The 21582-nt window shown below is 36.6% G+C and overlaps 3 protein-coding genes across 6 annotated transcripts; 2 read left to right on the top strand and 1 right to left on the bottom strand.

Annotated features, from left to right (window-relative positions):
- Nucleotides 1–681: 681 nt before the first annotated feature.
- echdc3 (enoyl CoA hydratase domain containing 3) lies at nucleotides 682–21131 on the bottom strand. 2 transcript variants are annotated; one of them, XR_007179513.1, is made up of 8 exons: nucleotides 20919–21131; nucleotides 20086–20207; nucleotides 19911–20008; nucleotides 19642–19842; nucleotides 17836–18246; nucleotides 13347–14208; nucleotides 1349–1489; nucleotides 682–839 (listed from the first exon to the last, which is right to left on the bottom strand). XR_007179513.1 is itself a non-coding variant. In XM_048155951.1 (5 exons), the coding sequence occupies exons 1-5, from the start codon at nucleotides 21047–21049 to the stop codon at nucleotides 17914–17916; spliced, it is 885 nt and encodes a 294-aa protein (XP_048011908.1). In that variant the 5' UTR covers nucleotides 21050–21131; the 3' UTR covers nucleotides 17325–17913. The 2 variants fall into 2 exon arrangements, 1 of the variants encoding a protein (XP_048011908.1); XM_048155951.1 differs by lacking the exons at nucleotides 682–839; nucleotides 1349–1489; nucleotides 13347–14208 and having other exon boundaries at nucleotides 17325–18246.
- On the top strand, nucleotides 6812–12288 carry LOC125245381 (polymeric immunoglobulin receptor-like). Of its 2 annotated transcripts, XM_048155948.1 has the most exons (8): nucleotides 6812–6939; nucleotides 7077–7394; nucleotides 7486–7822; nucleotides 7896–7949; nucleotides 10118–10212; nucleotides 10297–10337; nucleotides 10815–10868; nucleotides 11163–12288. In XM_048155948.1, the coding sequence occupies exons 1-8, from the start codon at nucleotides 6897–6899 to the stop codon at nucleotides 11217–11219; spliced, it is 999 nt and encodes a 332-aa protein (XP_048011905.1). In that variant the 5' UTR covers nucleotides 6812–6896; the 3' UTR covers nucleotides 11220–12288. The 2 variants fall into 2 exon arrangements, with proteins under 2 accessions (XP_048011905.1, XP_048011904.1); XM_048155947.1 differs by lacking the exon at nucleotides 6812–6939 and having other exon boundaries at nucleotides 6976–7394.
- On the top strand, nucleotides 14467–16506 carry LOC125245383 (polymeric immunoglobulin receptor-like). Of its 2 annotated transcripts, XM_048155950.1 has the most exons (5): nucleotides 14467–14586; nucleotides 14724–15041; nucleotides 15133–15469; nucleotides 15543–15596; nucleotides 16238–16506. In XM_048155950.1, the coding sequence occupies exons 1-5, from the start codon at nucleotides 14544–14546 to the stop codon at nucleotides 16368–16370; spliced, it is 885 nt and encodes a 294-aa protein (XP_048011907.1). In that variant the 5' UTR covers nucleotides 14467–14543; the 3' UTR covers nucleotides 16371–16506. The 2 variants fall into 2 exon arrangements, with proteins under 2 accessions (XP_048011907.1, XP_048011906.1); XM_048155949.1 differs by lacking the exon at nucleotides 14467–14586 and having other exon boundaries at nucleotides 14623–15041.
- Nucleotides 21132–21582: the final 451 nt, after the last annotated feature.

Genomic DNA, 21582 nt, shown 5'->3' on the forward strand with positions numbered 1-21582 from the left:
CGGAAGGACCTGGGTTCGAGCCCCCACCTGGTCACTGAAGCACGGTTGCGTGACGGTCGTCCGGTCGTGAGCTGTGACAAGCTGATCAGAGCGGATCAGATCATGACCGGAAGGACGAGAGAAGGCTAGACGTGAAGGGGGAGTAAAGATCCAGACCGCTCCCCCTGGGGCTTCTCAGACAATATCCAGCAGTGGTTATGGAGCACAAGTTCAATTTTTCCTTTTATACTTATAAAAATTCCAGACAGAGGCTAAGTCGATAGTTTGGGTGTGGCCTTTTTGGCCACTCCCCTTAATCGTGACCAGCGCTGCACCAGGATTCAATCAAGCATTGCCACACCCCCTGATATCAGCCAATGGAAATCTCAGATGCTGCCAGCCTTCCTCTGGGAGAAACACCCTCAAATCAGAAAAATTCAGACTACAGCTGCATCACATTACAGACATTCATCTGTGAACTCTGCTAATAAGCTGGATTTATAATGCTTAATTGATTTTAGCTTGGCAATCATCAACTTACAAATTAGTCAGCTTCCCCCAAAAAAACAAAAACTACTAAAGATGTGGGCCAGTGAATGACAGATGAGCCCACACCTCATTTCAACTACTGATTGTATGTAAAGCATGTGTTGATGTTTGGAGAGCTGAGATCAGCTGGAAATCATGAACAGCAAACAAATGTCACATTTAGCCTTTTATTGTGCACAAACTGATCAGTTTGTAAATAACACATGCATTCAAACAGAAATGGCCCGTCGTAACCTTTATCCCAGAGAAAGCTGCGGCTGCTTCTCCTGCCACCTCCTCATGACCTCCAGCAGTTCTGACCCAGAGATCCTCTACAAACACACAGAGACCGTCAGAAACACTTCATTTCACTAATAACTTCTTCCTGTAGGAAGTCTCAGACAGAAATGAACATGCATGATTAAATGTTAGAGTTTTATACTGTGACAGGAAACAAATTCATGCTTTCCTAATTTGAGCAATCAAACTAATTGAATATTCCAGGTTAAATGCAGTAGCATCTGTAAGACATCAGTCAAGTTCCACAATATCATAAAGTCACACCTTTATATGAAAAATCCAAAACAATAAGTTAACATTTGCATTCCAGTGGATGTCTATGGGGCAAGTTATCGCAAGTACACATCTGTGATCTAGACACCCTCCTTTTCAAGTTAATTAATATCAGGAGAAATTAAATGACCAGTCATGCTGCAATTTAAACATTTCAGGTGACAGAAGGAGCTGTAAGGTATAATACATATCAAATGGATATACTATAAAATGGGATTCAATTCAAAAGCATAACAACTGATCTTTAAGATTTAAAATAATAACTTACGATATTCAAAGAAGACTTCTCCTTGTGCTCACGCTGGTCCTCAGGTGGATTGCAAATTGGCAACAGGGTGTCGCATATTAATCACATTTTCAGCCAATTGGATTACAGCTTGTAAGCCCCGCCCACTGCTGACAGAACAATCTGAAATTAAGCAAATTAAAATCGTAATCTGTCATGAATCTATTCACAGGAAGCAAACAACAATATATAATATGCTCCGGTACAGTGCTTCACTATGAGATGTTTCGTTTTGTGATACAAGCTTTGAAAACGATCAGAACATCAAGTCAAGTTGACATCAGGTGTTGTTGTCAAGGATCCAATGATGTTATGAACGTGAAGCCGCTTGCGCCCCTAGAGGAGTGGATGACAAACTGCACCTGTTTCTACCAGACGAGTTGTTTCACCCCCAACACACTGAAAATGACTTCGAGTTGCTTTACTGACTCAGTTCTTAAACATCTAGTTTACAAATGTGTATTTTATATATTTTAAAACAAAGATAAATGGAGATAAGCGAATCTACATGTAGGCCTAATTGATTCAATCCAGCTCTCAACTGAACTGGGGTAAGAGTCATTAAAAAGGCCGATGTGTTGATCTGACGACACTCAAACACGATATTAGATAAAAAAAATCTTCTAAAACACCCCCTTCTGGTGGTTTGTTCAAGTGTAAAGATTTTTTAAAATTACTTTATTTCTTTCTGTTCACAGTTAAAAACAATGGACCTGTATCAAAATGTCTCACTTGTTTTATCATGGTCAAGCTGGGAGACAAGCTAAAAACAGCTTGGAAAACCAGCTTAAATCAGCTACAGTCTAGGCTGATAAATGAAGAGCAATTGAGGTTGTAACATGTCAAGAATTAATAAAATGTATGACTTAAACACATGACTGAAATTGTGGCTTCTTGATATTTTCACCCATCAAATTTGGGACAATATTCCACGAATTGCTCACTTCTTAATGATGATAATGTATGAAATTTTAAGTAGATTTCAGGCGCAGAAGAGAATTGTATGCCTTTGAACGTGAAAGTCTGGTCTTTTGTATATAATTGTATTTTAACAGAAGAAAAGAGAGGACAGGAGAAAACAGCAACAATGTAATTCATGAAAATCACCACAGGAGGGCGAGACTATTTTAAATTCATTAGACTCGATTTGCAGCGGTGTAATTCACTAAAATCACCACAGGAGGGCAAAACACTTATATTTATTAGACTCGATTTGCAGCGGTGTAATTCACTAAAATCACCACAGGAGGGCAAAACACTTATATTTATTAGACTCGATTTGCAGCGGTGTAATTCACGAAAATCACCACAGGAGGGCAAAGCTATTTTAAATTCATTAGGCTCGATTTGCAGCGGTGTAATTCACTAAAATCACCACAGGAGGGCGAGACTATTTTAAGATCATTAGACTTGATTTGCAGCGGTGTAATTCACTAAAATCACCACAGGAGGGCAAAACACTTATATTTATTAGACTCGATTTGCAGCGGTGTAATTCACTAAAATCACCACAGGAGGGCGAGACTATTTTAAGATCATTAGACTTGATTTGCAGCGGTGTAATTCACTAAAATCACCACAGGAGGGCAAAACACTTATATTTATTAGACTCGATTTGCAGCGGTGTAATTCACGAAAATCACCACAGGAGGGCAAAACACTTATATTTATTAGACTCGATTTGCAGCGGTGTAATTCACGAAAATCACCACAGGAGGGCAAAGCTATTTTAAATTCATTAGACTCGATTTGCAGCGGTGTAATTCACTAAAATCACCACAGGAGGGCAAAACACTTATATTTATTAGACTCGATTTGCAGCGGTGTAATTCACGAAAATCACCACAGGAGGGCAAAACACTTATATTTATTAGACTCGATTTGCAGCGGTGTAATTCACGAAAATCACCACAGGAGGGCAAAGCTATTTTAAATTCATTAGACTCGATTTGCAGCGGTGTAATTCACGAAAATCACCACAGGAGGGCAAAACTCTTTCCTCCACACTAAAAGCACTGCAGCTCTACAAAAGCATGAAGCAGCAGGAACATCAGAGCTTCACACTCCTCCTGCGTTCCATTCGGAAGGGCTCATCCTTATGCCCTAATCCCTTCAAAGGGTTTACCCTTCGGAGTGAGCGCTTTGAAGGGATGAAGGGTCTTTTGGAACGCACTACTGCGTCATCTTAACGAGACAATCAAAGATGAGTAAATTGTGCAAGCTGCGCCATTTGTTTAGCGTTAGTTTATTTATTTATTTTAGGTTTATCGCATGTATTGTGTCTATGTATTTTAAACATTTGAATGGACTGATAAAGGGAGCTGTAAAGTATTTTTGTTGAAGTAAAATGTCGTTTTGACCATAATAATGTACCAAATCTAACTCGTATAAATATTACAGTAGTATAGAAAAATACTATATATACATTTATAGGTAAAATCGAACTCCTATAACCTCCTGTACCCATTCTGTGATGTCAAAGAACTTCCCTGTGCAAAGGATCATGGGGGCCCGAAGTGTCCATCAGTTGTACCCTTCGAAATCCTTCATTCCGAAGGGCCCTTAAAAGTGGCCAGTTTTGAGCACTTCAGTTTGGAACGATCCTTCAACATGACGGCCATGATTATTTTCACTCTGAAGTGCCCTTCGGAGGGCGATATATCCCGTTTGGAACGCACTGTCCATCTTAACAAAGTCCCTTTAAGACAAGTCATTTCACTCGGCGGCCATCTTAGAAACGCCTCTCGGGCATGCTAGTGCAGCTCCTCCCTGCGTTCCCTTCAAAGAGCTTTGAAGGGATGAAGGATGTAGGGGTCAAAAAACTCTTCTTTTGGAGCGCACTTCTGCGTCATCTTAATGAGACAATCAAGGAGGCGCCTTCGTCGCACATTTTGTACGCTGGTTAACCCCCCAAAAAACATGCTCTGAATGATGAGTAGATTGTGCAAGCTGCACTTTTTGTTTTAAGTTAGTTTATTTATTTATGGTTTATTGCACCATATTGTTTATTGTGTGTATTTGAAACATTTGAATGGACTGATAATAGTAGCTTTAAAGTACAATATAATTTTGACTATAATAATGTACCAAATCTAACTCATATAAACTTTACAGTAGTATAGAAAAATACTATACATTTATAGGTAAAATCTAACTGGATCAAGCTAGTGCGCATGCGCAGTCCTAAGCGCTCGTCTAGGCAGCTGCAGTGACGCGATTACTTTACCCATCAGCGATTGGCTCTTATTTAGAAGGCGGGACTTATTCCGCATTGCACTTTCTCCCAACATCAATCCAGTATATTACCTACACAGTAACACCACAGCACCAACAGACACAAAAATCACAATTATTCTACTTAATAAAATGAATATAAGATGGTGATTCATTCAAAGATTATAAATAACGCAACAACTAGCGATTCATTTGATCTTCTGAAGGTTTGAGGGAGTTCAGCGTGTAAACAAAGCCTAAATCACCTGACAGAGAACACACACATCAACATGTACTAATTTATCTGAACAAGTAGGCAATGACTGTAGACAAGGACACATTTATAGTACAAAGCACAAAGTAGTCGACTCATTTTTACCACAAACGGGACTATGCGTAAAGTTACTTACAGTGAGTCACGTGACATGGTCGATTCTTGCAGTTTATCTCAGTGTGTGTCAGTTGATTTTGCTGGAATATGTGCTGTTGAGTGACTTTATGAGTCTGTCACTGAACAGAATCTGTACTTTATGACTGTAAAACGAACAAAACTCGGTGTAGCAACTGTCAAATTGATGTCATCATCATGTTGTTGTCAGGAATCCAATGATGTCAAGAACGCGAAGCCGCTTGCGCCCCTAGAGGAGCGGATGACAAACTGCACAGTTTCTACCAGACGAGAGTGTTTCACCACCAAGACACTGAAAATGACTTCAAGTTGTGTTCCTGACTCAGTTCTTTTCATACATTCGTTCTTTTTAACAAAAATCATAATTTATTATAAAGATAAGACATACGCTCCCTCTTGTGGTCAAAAAGTATATAAGCAGCATTAATGCAAGAAACACCAAACTGGTACACAAATTTGTGTGTGTGTGTGTGTGTGTGTATGTCTTGGCAAAAAAAAAAAAAAAAAAAAAAAAAAAAAAATATATATATATATATATATATATATATATATATATATATATATATAGTTTGGTCCAAAAATTTGGTGAAAAGTGTGGTTTTGGATGATATCAGCATAAATCCTTATCATTTTTTGGTGCAAATACATTACAGTAACTTGACATTATCATTGAAGACCAGCAATAATAATTTTCATTTTGATTACATAATAATGGCAATATCTACATGTCAAAGTCAGACATGCCCCTTTGCCAGCTGTGATGCCTGGTTACTGGTTTAAACTTGGCCCAGGTTTGTAAAAGATTTTTGGGTCAGCACACCTTAATAGCTTCAACAATTTTTAACATTTTCTTCTATAGCAACACTAAGTGTGATTCGTGATACAGCATATTAAAGTGGGTTAGTTTAAACCACTTTGACCAAAACAAGAAGTGAAAGCCAGTTTCCCAGTGGTGACTGACATCATCAGATGACGACTGCTCAAAGCCATCACAGTGCTCTAAACACAAGGCTGAGCGCTTCAGGACACAAGTTTGAAAGATCTCATTAAGTCTGCAGTCATTTGTCACCTTTAATTTACATCCATTGCACGAACATCTCATCATCCGCCCTCAGCTATCACTTGGGAACATGCACAGATGCTGAAATCCCAATCATGTATTTTTTGGTGTGGACTTTAAAAAGAAATCCAGGGCACCACAACTTTAAGCGAAAAATTTCATGGTTGCAAGTTAAAAATTCTAATTAATTGATTTATTTAAACAACCATGCAAACATTATTTTGATGAGTTCTGCTGACATAATAATCAACTTTATATTGGGTATAATTTAAACTCACATTTCTCTAGGTTCTAACTTAATCATACACTGTCAGTATTTTTATTATATTATTTTTTAATGGTTTATTGAGGAGTGAACAGCATTATCACAATGAAATGTCCATTATAAAAAGCTTAAATGTGAAACATGAGCAGGAACAATACATTTGTTTAAAACACATTGTGCAAGGAAGCTTTCAGTGACCTCAAACATTAAGTGGCAAACTGTGGTGAACACAAGCAAGAACAAAGTAGAACAAGTAGAACACAACACAAGTAGTAGTGATTTCCCACCTAACCTAAACTAGTTTACTTCACACCAAAACTCAGCCTTTAGCAAGTGTTATTGTTAAAATTACCCTAATTTCAAACCTCTTAATTTTCCCATCTAAAAACTGAGAATTTTCTGTTCAGTTTTTAATGTTAATTTCAACATTTACTGATACATTTTTTCAGAACAGATGACAATGTAAATGTAATGTTAACCAGACAGCGGAGGTGTAACTTTCATTTGTGTGATGAAGGAAACGCGTGTGGTAAATATCTCTCATTTCTGCCGGTGATCTCAGTATACTCGCACATCAACAGCAATGATCCTGTTTGTTCTGATCTGCATGCTCTTCAACATCTCAGGTGAGTCAAAGTCATTTTTCTTGCATCTAACTGAGTTTTAGTTAGTGTCTGAACCTGAATGACTAAAATGCAACTTTGTCTGCTAATTTTAAGATTTAGACAGCTTTTGCTTGAATGGACTCTCTTCATCACTTTAGGTGCACAAGACATTCGTACCGTCAGTGACGTGTCTGTCCAAGAAGGAAAATCTATCATCATCCCTTGTTGGTATAATCATATGCATGTAAATAATGTTAAATATCTGAGTACTGGAGATCACTGGGCTTTAAGTAAGTATGTTGAGTTCTCAGATGGGAGAAACAAACACAAGACAGTCTCCATATCAGATAACAAAACCTCTAATGTTCTGATTATTAACATGAGGGATATTCAGCGGAGACAGAGCGGCACGTACTGGTGTGCGATTGATGCACCTAAATCTCTTAGAAAGAGCTTCAACTTAAAGGTCACAGCAGGTGAAATCAACTAAAACTTCATTTTAAATTAATGACTTATTCTTTTCAACATCAATGTAAAAGTCATATCTGCTTGCTCTTGTCATTTTAGGTATTTCTGGTCTGTACGTTGAAGATCAGATGTTGACTGGTTTTGAAGCCGGTAGTGTTACCATCTCCTGCCATTATCATTTGCCGAGAAAATTTGGCATAAAATGGTGTAAGCTTGGAGGAAAGTGTGTGGAAGAAGCACGTGGGACTTTGGACGGGGCGTCTGTGGAGATCAGCAATGATCATGGGGTAGTGATTGTGAGCATGAGCGGACTGAAGATGGAGAACACAGGATGGTACTGGTGCTCAGTGAAGGAACTACAAATGCCTGTTCACATCGCTGTATCTGCGAGAATAGAAACCACCACTACACTCGAGACGACCTCGAACCAGCCCGTGTGAGTAACTTCACATTTACACTTAAGGTTTTCGCTACTGTTCGCCTCGTCTCAATTCTGAATCATCCCTCAGGTCGACCCGCTCTGTGAAATCCACAGGAACCTTCACATCTGCTCAGACTCCACGGTAAGATTGTGTTTGTTTGTGTTTTGAGTCAGGAATGTGTTTTTAATAATTACTATGATTAGACTGACCATTAAAGGTGCCCTAGAATCAGAATTTGAATTTATTTATTTTGTGTAATTATTTATTTGAATAGTTGAATAACAAGAGTTCAGTACATGGAAAAGACATCCATTGAGTTTCAAACCCCATTGTTTCCTCCTTCTTATGTAAATCTCATTTGTTTAAAAGACTTCCGGAAAACACTTGGATCTTAACATAACACCGACTGTTACGTAACAGTCGGGATCATTAATATGTATGACCCCAATATTTGCATAATGCCAGCCCATTCGATGCATTAGACAAGGAAAGGCAGTATTAACGGCTGGATCTGTGCACAGACAAGGTAAGCAAGCAAGAACAACAGCAAAAAATGTCAGATGGAGCAATAATAACTGACATGATCCATGATATCATGATATTTTTAGTGATATTTGTAAATTGTCTTTCTAAATGTTTCATTAGCATGTTGCTAATATACTGTTAAATGTGGTTAAAGTTACCATCGTTTCTTACTGTATTCACGGAGACGAGAGTCGTTGCTATTTTCATTTTTAAACACTTGCAGTCTGTATAATTCATAAACAACTTCATTCTTTATAAATCTCTCCAACAGTGTGTAATGTTAGCTTTAGCCACGGAGCACAGCCTCAAACTTACACAGAATCAAACGTAACCATCTAAATAAATACTTTACTCACATAATTCGAAGCATGCATACAGCATGCATGACGAACATCTTGTAAAGATCCATTTGAGGGTTATATTAGCTGTGTGAACTTTGTTTATGTGATGTATATATAGTCGAGAGCTCGTGGGGCAGAGGGAGCGCATCTCTTAAAGGAGCCGTGGGGGTATTTTGAGCTGAAACTTCACAGACACATTCAGGAGACACCTAGGACTTATATTACATCTTGTAAAAAAACAATCTAGGGCACCTTTAAAGAGAATCAGAGAAATAAAAAAATTGTACAAATATAAATATTATAATCTGCTGTGGTTATCTATTATTAACCGATGGGTGAAGAGAAGATTAATGTTTATGTTTTAACATCTTAATTATATTTTTATAGAAATAATATATTTTTGAGTGAAGATTAGAAATGAAGATGGTTTTCTTGCCCATAATTAATAAATTATGTTGTAATCATTTATTGTTTTATGTTTTTATGATTTTATGGCAAATGTACACAGTTTTTCTTATGAAAAAGCCTTTTAAGGGCTTCATTCCTGACTGGTATGTTTTCCTAAAATCTGCTGCGCACGTACACACTTTCTGAAAGCTTCCTTTGGCATATGTAAATGCTAGGGTGTTAAAGTAGACATATTTTTAATAGACTGGGTCTGCAAAAGTAGACTTGTGCATAATCGGGAACAAAGGCCAAAGTACATTATAATAGGTCTTTGTCTTCACAGATGTGTCTGATTTCCACGAAAAGAGGAACGGATACCTCGTTTGTCCATCTAGTCCACTGTTAGACTGTACTTTGAACCTGCAAACTGCAAAACAATTGTATTATTTTTTATTCGCTTTAATAGCTATTGTGGTTTAATGATGTCTGGTTTTGGGTATAAAAAAGACCCTTCTAATCAACTGAGTGACTCACTTCTGCTCTTTGCATCAACGAGATCTTGTCAAACTTTGTTCTTCTTAGGCAAGAACCTTTGACTCAGACTTATAGACTTAGATTTATAGATTTATACTTAAACTTTTGATTAACATTATATTTGGATTGGGTTAAGATTTTACTAAACTTTGATTATTAGAAGAAGATTATTATTAACATTTGTCTTTGGTAATACTTGTATTTTGAACTCCAATGTTTCAGAGATATTGGAAGTTGATTGACAACTGTTTCTATTATCAGTTATGATATTTGTAATTTATTAAATTTACATTTTAATCATTCAAATTTAATATGTTTATGATTTATTTTCGGATTATGTCTTATTAAGCAATAAAATCAATTTAATCATAATTGCATCATTAACAAAACTAATAAAATACAGTATTGTACAATAAAAAAAGTGTAATTGTTATTGATATGTTAACCAGAAGTAACAAATGTATGAAAAATATAAATTAAACCCACATTTGTATGAATTTCTCACTGATTCATCTCTTGCAGCTCCAGTGACGGACGTCCATTATCATGGCTGATCGTGTTGGCGATTGTGATTGTGAGCTGTTGTGCAGTGACTGTGATCCTGCTGTGCAAAATCAGTCAGTTATCTCAGTCATATGTACTTATTTAATACAATTAATGTGAAATTATCAATTCACATTCTTGCCTTTTTTGTTCAACAGAGCAAATGCAGCCAGGAAATACCAGCGTAAAGAAGCTCAGAGTAAATGAGTTTTCACTATCTTTCACCACAGCGTGTTATTTGAATTACTTATTGCCTTAATTTATTTGTGTTAAAGGTGCAATGTGAACATTTTAGGAGGATCTATTGACATAAATGCAATAAAATGCAACATAACTATGTTTTCAGTGGTGTATAAAGACCTTACATAATGAACCGTTATGTTATGAGCCATCTACATACACCGCGGTTTCCCTTACATGTTAAGTCGCCATTTTGCGCCGGCATGTTTCTACAGTAAATGTCTCTAGTGCTCTACAGAGCGCGTTTGCTTGACTGGCTACTCTCTTCTGTCTCAGACGATGACATCTTTGTCCTGTGTTGGCCACCGTAGCTACTCTATATATTGCAATTTGCAACTTCACCATGCAACTAAAATTTACACACTGCACCTTAAAGAGTGAAACCTTGCAGCCAGGGATGTTTATGTGCTTTAGATGAGTATGTTTTTTTCCAAAGGCGTCGGACACTGAGAGGACAGACGTTGACATATATGAAAGACACCAGGCACAGGTACTTTATAAACTCTTTTAAACAAAGAAAAGTGTGTTTTAGGGCATTTTCACATCTGGTTCGTTTGGAGTGTTTGTTTCTGGTGCATTTAATTTGGTTCGTTCAGGCATATATGAACACAGCAATTGTGTTTGGATCTGCACCAAAACAATGTGAAAATGTCAATCCATCAGGTCTGAAAATGCCCAAAGATTCAAAAATACAATAAATATATAGTCCAGAAATATGCATCTCTATTATGAAACGTGAATGTTCGGTGTATCTGACCAGGGTTGTGTTTGAATTCTGGTACAGGCGACTCCCAGAGATGATGAAGTGATCTACAGCACAGTCTCACCGAGACACCTTTAGCAGATGAACACACGATTAGCTCTCGCAGACGACTCTTCAGTCAATAGATCAGACGCTGTACCGAATTATATGTGGATGAAAACGAGTCTGTCAGGGACAGACATATAGTCTTTATAATGATAGATACTGTATAAAGGTATAGATTTATAATTTAGTAAACAGTTTTTGTCTACTGGAAGTTTTTAAAAAGATGTTTGTTGTTAAACTTCAGTACAAATCCTGAAATACTGGTGGACTTTAGAGACTTTACAATATGGTTTATTTAATATTATAACTACATTTATTTACATGAACTAACAATGAACAATACTTTTGTACAATACTACAGCATTTATTAATCTTAGTTAATGTTAATTTCAACATTTAATACATTATTACAATCAAAAATGGTATTTGTTCATATTTAACGGACTTGGGCTTACATGAACAGCTTGTATATCATGTGAATTTGTTGTTTAAAATTGTTTAAAGTTGTTTAAAGTGTTTGTTTTTTAAAGTTCTCTTCCTGTTCTCTTGGCTGTGTGATGTATGCCAGATTTAGATCTTGACGAACAGACCATATGTGGGTTTAGTGTGAGGTGATGTTGCCAAAACAGGAAGTGAGTGTTAGTTTTCAAGAAAATGCCACCACAGTGTGACCAACAGAGAAAGGCTGGACCTTTTAGACAAAACCAAAATAACACTGTGTAGAAAATACAACAATGATGTTAGTTGGAAGTAAAATACTCATCAGAAGCAATTTAAAGCAGCTAAATCACAGGCTTGAGTCACCTGAGGTTAAGTGCTGTAGTTGCATTCATGCACAATGGTGTTTCTTGGTCATGTCTGTTTGGAGAAGATTAGAGTTAGTTATGAAAGAAGATAATGTAAGAATTATGAATGATTGTGTGTGAAACCTGTATTTGAATTTGACTGGTTCCTCACATATTCTGATATATGAAGATTATTCCATTAAAGTCACCATGAAATCAATTATGGAACATTGCAGTGTTTTTTCTTAATGATGTATCAGTGCACATCATCATTATTGTGTTGAATTCATGTTCCTCGTGATCTTGAATCAGAATAACTTCCCCTCCCTCTTCTCCGATGATGAGGGCGGGGCAACCTGTCACTCACATGAGATCCACCAATAGCAAACCACAACCATCCAATCAATTCCCCACAGACGAAATCAAGCCCCGCCCTACATTTGTTCTTATTCCAGTAGCCGTTTCACTCGGATATACGTCACAACAGAGAACAAAAGACAAGCACATCTTCCCTTTCATGACTTTAAACGCCTGTAACATGTATGTTCTGTTTTAGTTTTCATTATTTCCAGTTCTGGTTTGCCTGTGTTCATTGTTTACTTTGCTTATTAGTTTCCATGGATATTAGTTTCACACTTTCTGTTTCCTGATAATTTACTCACCCCCATGAAGGTCCAAATGTCAGTTTCAGTGCAGCTTCTACATGATCCCAGACGAGGAATAAAAGTCTTATCTAGAGAAACCATTGGTCATTTTCTAAAAAATAAAAATAAAAATGATAACACTTTTTAACCACAAATGCTCGTCTTGCACTTCTCTGTGATGCTCCACACATTACGTAATCACGTAGACTGAAGTGAGACCATAGACACAAGCTGTTGCCATCTCTTTTTGGTGCTTAATGTGGCGTGGCAGATCGCTGTAGCTGTAGATAAAGATGTAGATAAAGCTGCACACTCTAGATAATTTATAGAACAAAATAAACATAAATGAACAACAGAAGGTATGGTGAAAGATACAGTATTTACCAAAATCCATATCATGTAACTTGTAATCAGGGTTGCCAGGTTTTCACCACAAAACCCGCCCAATTGCTACTCAAAACTAGTCCAAAACTAGCCCTATTGCGTTCCGGGGGTAAAATCTGCATTTTTGGCGGGGGTTCCCTGGTAAAATTAACATTTCAGAGGCTAAATATCATGTTATTTGGGGTCGCTTTAACCCGCGGACATAAACAACCCACAGCAACAGTGTTAAAGTAGCCCGATTCCACAGGAAAACCACAGACTTGGCAACGCTGCATGTAATTGGTCAGTGTTTCAACTTCGGCAAGACAAAACCAGTTGTAAACAATGTCATATAATGTAACATTTACCTCAGAAAAGCCATCAGTGAGTCGCGTGACATGGTCGATTCTTAAAGTTTCTCAATGTGTGTCAGTTGATTTTGCTGGAATATGTGCTGTTGAGTGACTTTATGAGTCTGTCACTGAGCAGGATCTGTACTTTCATGTCTATAAAGTGATCAAAACGTCAAGTCAAGTTGACATCAGGTGTTGTTGTTGTTGTCAAGGATCCAAAGATGTCATGAACGTGAAGCCGCTTGCGCCCCTAGAGGAGCGGATGACAAACTGCGCAGTTTCTACCAGACAAGTTGTTTCACCATCAACACACTGAAAATGACTTCATGTTGTGTTACTGACTCAGTTCTTTTCATAAATTCGTTCGTTTCAATAAAAAAAATCACAATTTATTAGATTAAATGTAAGGCAGATGAAAGACAGGTGATGACCGGCTCCCTCTTGTGGTCAACAAGTGTATCACAGCATTAATATAATTTAATAAAGACTCTTTCATCAATTTGCCTCATTCACTTACAGTGCAGTCTGTACAAGTACAACAAATCAGTGTAGATATGACAAATGTGATAGTGCTGTCTTTGGCATGGATCATCAGGCAGCTAATTTAGTAAAAAAAACAATGAGAATGTAAAAATTAAGAACTGATATGCAAGACAAAACCTGTAAAATAAACACAATGAACAGTGAGGTGACGTATATAACACTGTTATGATGGAGAGAGCACAAATATTAGTGATAATTTGTGAACACATACAGGTGACTCACTGATTTCTCCAGAACTTTCTCCTGTTTAACACATGATTCCACAGAGATAAAGAAATAAACATGAACTCTGAATGACGCTTTTGAAAGGAGAGATCAGGTGGTACCTCACAACCTCATGGAGTGCTCAAATTTACATAAAGATTGGCAAAAAAATTTCAAAAATGAATGTAAATGTAAATAAAAGGTTCTAAGGTACCACTTGCAATAATGGTTAATTTGTTAACATTAGTTAACTACATTTGTCAACATGAAGTAACAATGAACAACACTTCTACAGCATTTCATAATCTCAACATTTACTGATACATTTTTGTCACATCAGATGTCAATGTCAATGTAATGTTAACCAGACAGCGGAGGTGTAACTTTCATTTGTGTGATGAAGGAAACGCGTGTGGTAAAAATCATTTCTGCCGGTGATCTCAGTATACTCGCACATCAACAGCAATGATCCTGTTTGTTCTGATCTGCATGCTCTTCAACATCTCAGGTGAGTCAAAGTCATTTTTCTTGCATCTAACTGAGTTTTAGTTAGTGTCTGAACCTGAATGACTAAAATGCAACTTTGTCTGCTAATTTTAAGATTTAGACAGCTTTTGCTTGAATGGACTCTCTTCATCACTTTAGGTGCACAAGACATTCGTACCGTCAGTGACGTGTCTGTCCAAGAAGGAAAATCTATCATCATCCCTTGTTGGTATAATCATATTTATGCAAATAATGTTAAATATCTGAGTGTTGGAGATAACTGGGCTTTAAATACGCACGTTGAGTTCTCAGATGGGAGAAACAAACACAAGACAGTCTCCATATCAGATAACAAAACCTCTAATGTTCTGACTATTAACATGAGGGATATTCAGCGGAGACAGAGCGGCACGTACTGGTGTGCGATTGATGTACCTAAATCTCCTAGAAAGAGCTTCAACTTAAAGGTCACAGCAGGTGAAATCAACTAAAACTTCATTTTAAATTAATGACTTATTCTTTTCAACATCAATGTAAAAGTCATATCTGCTTGCTCTTGTCATTTTAGGTATTTCTGGTCTGTACGTTGAAGATCAGATGTTGACTGGTTTTGAAGCCGGTAGTGTTACCATCTCCTGCCATTATCATTTGCCAAAAAAATTTGGCATAAAATGGTGTAAGCTTGGAGGAAAGTGTGTGGAAGAAGCACGTGGGACTTTGGACGGGGCGTCTGTGGAGATCAGCAATGATCATGGGGTAGTGATTGTGAGCATGAGCGGACTGAAGATGGAGAACACAGGATGGTACTGGTGCTCAGTGAAGGAACTACAAATGCCTGTTCACATCGCTGTATCTGCGAGAATAGAAACCACCACTACACTCGAGACGACCTCGAACCAGCCCGTGTGAGTAACTTCACATTTACACTTAAGGTTTTCGCTGCTGTTCGCCTCGTCTCAACTCTGAATCATCCCTCAGGTCGACCCGCTCTGTGAAATCCACAGGAACCTTCACATCTGCTCAGACTCCACGGTAAGATTGTGTTTGTTTGTGTTTTGAGTCAGGAATGTGTTTTTAATAAATTACTATGATTAGATTGACCATTAAAGTGGTTTCCAACCATCAACCAACATCTGAAAATGCTCAAGATGTTGAATAAACTTTGGTTAGTGTTATTTCAAAATCACTAAATCAGGACCAAATTTACTGCAAATTGCTCTAGAGTTTTAGGCTACATTAATACAATACAATAACCTTCAGTATATAGCTTTTAAGCTTTTATTTCATCTCATGACATGTTATTTTAGTATCATTGAGATACTATTATTTTAGTTTTAATATTTTGAATTACTGAAATTTGAAGCTTTTAGTAATTGTGTTGTTTTTGTCATTTCTATATTTTGTCTATTTAGTAAAAGCCCAAGTTTTAAATAACTATAAAACCCTGATTCAGAAAAAAGTGACTTTAAAGAGAATCAGAGAAATATAAAATGTTACAAATATAAATATTATAATCTGCTGTGTAGTTATCAACAAAACTAATAAAATACAGTACTGTACAATAATTAAGTATAATTGTTACCGATATGTTACCAAATTAACCAGAAGTAACAAATGCATGAAAAATATAAACCCACATTTGTATGAATTTCTCACTGATTCATCTCTTGCAGCTCCAGTGACAGACGTCCATTATTATGTCTGATCGTGTTGGTGATTGTGATTGTGAGCTGTTGTGCAGTGACTGTGATCATGTGCAAAATCAGTCAGTTATCTCCGAACCAAGAAGAAAATGCAACATTGTAACAAATTAAGTCCGTTTTGGAACAAAGCAAAAAAGTTTTTGTCTACTGGAGGTTTTTGAAAAGATGTTTGTCAGCTGATGTTGTTAAACTACAGTACAAATCCTGAAATACTGATGGAATAAAAAGACTTTACAATATGGTTTATTTGTTAATATTAGTTAACTATAATTGTTAACGAACTAATAATGAACAATACTTCTACAGCATTTATTAATCTTAGTTAATGTTAATTAATCAAATTATGGTATCTGTTCATATTTAACGGGCTTGAGATTACATGAACTAACAATGAACGGTTCGGCTGTATATGAATTTGTTGTTTAAAGTTGTTTAAAGTGTTCATTTTTTAAAGTCCTCTTCCTGTTCTCTAGGCTGTGTGATGTATGCCAAATTTAGATCTTGACGAACAGACCATATGTGGGTTAAGTGTGAGGTGGCGTTGCCAAAACAGGAAGTGAGTGTTAGTTTTCAAGAAAATGCCACCACAGTGTGACCAACAGAGAAAGGCTGGACCTTTTAGACAAAACCAAAATAACACTGTGTAGAAAATACAACAATGATGTGACATTTAGCTGGAAGAAAAGTGCTCATCAGAAGGCTGGAGTCACCTGAGGTTAAGTGCTGTAGTTGCATTCATGGTGTTTCTTGGTCATGTCTGTTGGGAGATGATTTTAAGTTAGTTATGAAAGAAGATAATGTAAGAATTATGAGCGATTGTGTTTGAAACCTGTATTTGAATTTGACTGGTTCCTCACATATTCTGATGTATGAAAAAACTGGTGTCATCCTCATGTTGTTGTCAAGGATCCAAAGATGTCATGAACGTGAAGCCGCTTGCGCCCCTAGAGGAGCGGATGACAAACTGCACAGTTTCTACCAGACGAGTTGTTTCACCGCCAACACACTGAAAATGACTTCAAGTTGCATTACTGACTCAGTTCTTTTCATAAATTCGTTCGTTTCAATAAAAATCACAATTTATTAGATTAAATGTAAGGCAGATGAAAAACAGGTGATGACCGGCTCCCTCTTGTGGTCAACAAGTGTATCACAGCATTAATATAATTTAATAAAGACTCTTTCATCAATTTGCCTCATTCACTTACAGTGCAGTCTGTACAAGTACAACAAATCAGTGTAGATATGACAAATGTGATAGTGCTGTATTTGGCATGGATCATCAGGCAGCTAATTTAGTAAAAAAAACAATGAGAATGTAAAAATTAAGAACTGATATGCAAGACAAATCCTGTAAAATAAACACGATGAACAGTGAGGTGACCGATATAACACTGTTTTGATGGACAGAGCACAAATATTAGTGATAATTTGTGAACACATACAGGTGACTCACTGATTTCTCCAGAACTTTCTCCTGTTTAACACATGATTCCACAGAGATAAAGAAATAAACATGAACTCTGAATGACGCTTTTGAAAGGAGAGATCAGGTGGTACCTCACAACCTCAGGAAGTGCTCATATTTACATAAAGATTTGCACAGTTAGACAGTCTTGACTGATTCGGTGTGTTTGTTTGTAGAGTCACATGTGGGCTTCCTCGTCACTGTTGCTCCACACGGGCTTGCGTTTCTCCAGGAACGCCCTGACGCCCTCCTGCCCGTCCCGCAGCGCCAGGTTCTCCACCATGGCAGCGGAGGCACAAGCGTACGCCGCGTCTCGGCCCTCGGCCATCTGCCTGTGAAACACGGCCTTCCCGAGAGCCACCACGGGGCGACTGGACTCACACACGCGTCTGGCGATGGCCAGCGTCTCGTCCTCTAACTGCTGCTCGCTCACCACCTTACTGACCAGCCCGTGCAGCAGCGCGTCCTGAGCGGAGATGGGGCGGCCCGTCAACAACATCTCCATGGCAACCTGGAGACGAGGTAAAGACTGCTATGAAGGGGACTTAATCCAAAACAATAATAAAAAAAAAATTATAATTCCATCACCAAAAATATTAGTATTGCAACTTGTGGTATCATTTATTTAATTATTGTCATTTCAGTTATTAATTTACTTTTTTCTCTTTTTTTTGGTTTATTCTTTTTTATTTCTTACTTTTTTATTCTTTTTCTCCCTCCTTCATTCTCAGATTTTTTGCCTTATATATACTGTATATATATTAAGATAAATGACAGATAGAGGTACACAATCTCACACTTCACATAATCACATGTGAAATCAAACTTCATTTAGATTTTCTGTTTCAGAGACTGTTTCTAGAAGCAAAAAAAACAAAAAAACAATTATCAAATATTATTTTTACAGTGAAATTGCAATTTACAACAGAAATATATTTTAGTCGTTTTTATTTATAATTGGTTAAAATAATTATATTAATTGCTAATATATGGTTTGACAACAATATTAGATATTGTAATGATCAAATATTATTTTTTACAGTACAACTAATTCACAACCATAATATTTCAATCTTCTTGTTTATAATTAGAGTTAAAATAATAATAATAATAATAATAATAATACGTTTTTATATGGTTTGATCATATTAAAATTATAAAATATTATTTATTTATTTTTACAATACAATTTTAATTTACAACAGAAGTGCAGTGTCAGTCTTTAATAATAATTATTATCAAATATTTATTTTTATAATTGGAATTATAACAATTATTATAATTATCAAATATTCATTTTTTACAGTACAATTGTAATTTACAACAATATATATATTAAGCCTTTTTATAAGTAGAGTTTAAATAATAATAAATAATTATATGGTTTAATTATATTTGATTATTAATTATCAAATAAATATTAATTATCAAATAAACTTTTTATTTTACAGTACAATTGTAATTTACAACAATATATTTAAGTCTTTTTTATAATTAGTTAAAATAGTAAATCATTATTATTATGCCTTTTTTGTTATTTTGTTATTATTAATATTAATTAGTCCTCTCAAATCAATTGATTGTGATTAATCGCATCTAACATAAAAGTTTGGGTATATATATATATATATATATATATATATATATATATATATATATACACACACACACACACACACACACACACATGTTTACGAACATTTATGTTAGATGTGATTAATTGATTTTACAGCATTATTATTAATGTGTCATTAAATTATTATGTCTTTAAATTATTATTATTATCATCTTTAGGCCCATTTAAAATGTTAGCGAAGGCTTTCTGATGACCATCTCTCTCTCTCTTTCTCTCATATTATTAATCCGGCCAAATCATGCCGTCCGTCACCCTAGAGAAGAACTTCACCTTTCTGGGCAGCGCCCGTCCGATCGCCACTCCCGGGGTGGAGCAGAACAGCCCGACGTTGATGCCAGGAGTGGCGAAAGTCGATTTCTCTGTTGCAACAGCAATATCACAGCTGGCGACTAACTGGCAACCCGCCGCCGTGGCCACACCGTTCACCATCGCGATGACCGGCACCGGGAGATCCTGAATCAGGGTCATGACCTTTGAGAAAGGTACAGTTATTTGACTGCGCTGGCACACACCGTTCTGTACAGCAAATGACCTCTGACCTCTGAGCAGGTCTGGAACACCTTGCTGTGATACTCGCGGCCCCGGGCGGAGGTCAGCTCCTTGAGGTCGTGACCCGAGGAAAACACGGGCCCCCGCGCTGCAGAGAGAGACGCAGAGTTACTGCGGACGGCCGTGTTTGAACGGATCTTCTCTAGATTCATTCTGAACGTTTGCCTGATATGATGATGACGCGCAGCTCTGGCGTGTGCGCGTCCGTCACGAGGTCTTCTCTCAGCGACTCCAGCATGGACAGAGACAGAGCGTTCCTCTTCCTGGGGTCGTTCAGAATGATCCTCCTGAAATCAGATCAGGTTCATTCCGATCGAATGATTCGTGAATCATTTGAAATGATTCTTTTAAACACTAAAGAATGATTGACAGATCAGTTTCTCATGAGCATCTATACAAGATATTTACCTGATTAAATATAATATACAGTGCACAATAATGCATATTCACCTCAATGACAAACAAACATAAAATCACAATATTTGTTTTATAAATTCAAGCCTAATAAAGCTGTCAAATGTTTTGCTTGTGCTACTTTACTTTCAATAAAAGGCATTCGATTTGACTTTTGGTCATTTAATACAATGACATTCAGACCAAATACTTTTAATGTTACTTTTTTAATGCAATTTTGCTTTCTGCATTAATATCAGTCAGTGTCGGGCATTTATTTTGGGCCTTATTAATAATAATATCCTGCCAAAACCATAACTCTTATTATTTTATTATTATATTATCTTATTATGAATCTGACTCCACTAAATTATTATTATTATTTTTTTGTATATAAGAAAGCAAGTAGAACGACTTTGATTAACTTGATTATTTTTTCTCTTCTGTTGACAATATGTGTATTGATGTTCTTCACTTTTGTGTACGCACAAATTATTATAAACATGCCAACTCTTTATTGTTTTTTCATTAATTAAAAACTTAATATCGATGCTGATGAGTTTCCAGTGTGCTTGATTCGGGTCAGAGGTCACGAAAGTTCGCACCTGATTCCGTCCTGCTGCTGTCTCAGGGTCAGAGATGAAGAATCAGCGCTCATCTTCCTCGTCCAGATCCTCCAGAACGCCCCGCTGGACTTCAGAAGGTTCGATGCGCTGTAAAATCCGCTTAAAATCATATTTTGTTTCAGCAGAGAAACTGAACGAGCACGGGACAGTGAGGACAGCGACAACACCGGAAGTGCGTTTCACCTGCTCTCCAAAATAAAGGTCTTTTTTTTATTATTTCAAAACAGTAAACGTTTACAGACAAATACATCGTGAATTAAAGTGCATATGATATGTTTAACACAAAAGAGCTGCAAAAAATGTTTTGTTGTTTATACAAAATGTTTTGTTGTATAATTTATACTATTGTGACCAGCAGGTGTCGACAATGTTCGGTGTTTTGCTCGCTTTTTTCCCCCATCACTGAGCTTATTATCTTTATCCTGTTATTAAATTATTAAATAATTTATAAAAATAATAATGAATCAATTAAAAATAATTTAATTCAAGGTTTTCCTCTGGAGGAGTTACAGATGTAGAAATAGGGTACAGCAATATAATTCACACAATTCACCACAGGAGGGCGCTTAAATTCGAAATTTAAACGCATATACACATGAAAAAATACATTTCTACTAAGCAAAAGCGACCTTTTCATATGTTT

This window comes from Megalobrama amblycephala, linkage group LG14 (genome assembly GCF_018812025.1).
Source record: "Megalobrama amblycephala isolate DHTTF-2021 linkage group LG14, ASM1881202v1, whole genome shotgun sequence".
NCBI lineage: Eukaryota > Metazoa > Chordata > Actinopteri > Cypriniformes > Xenocyprididae > Megalobrama > Megalobrama amblycephala.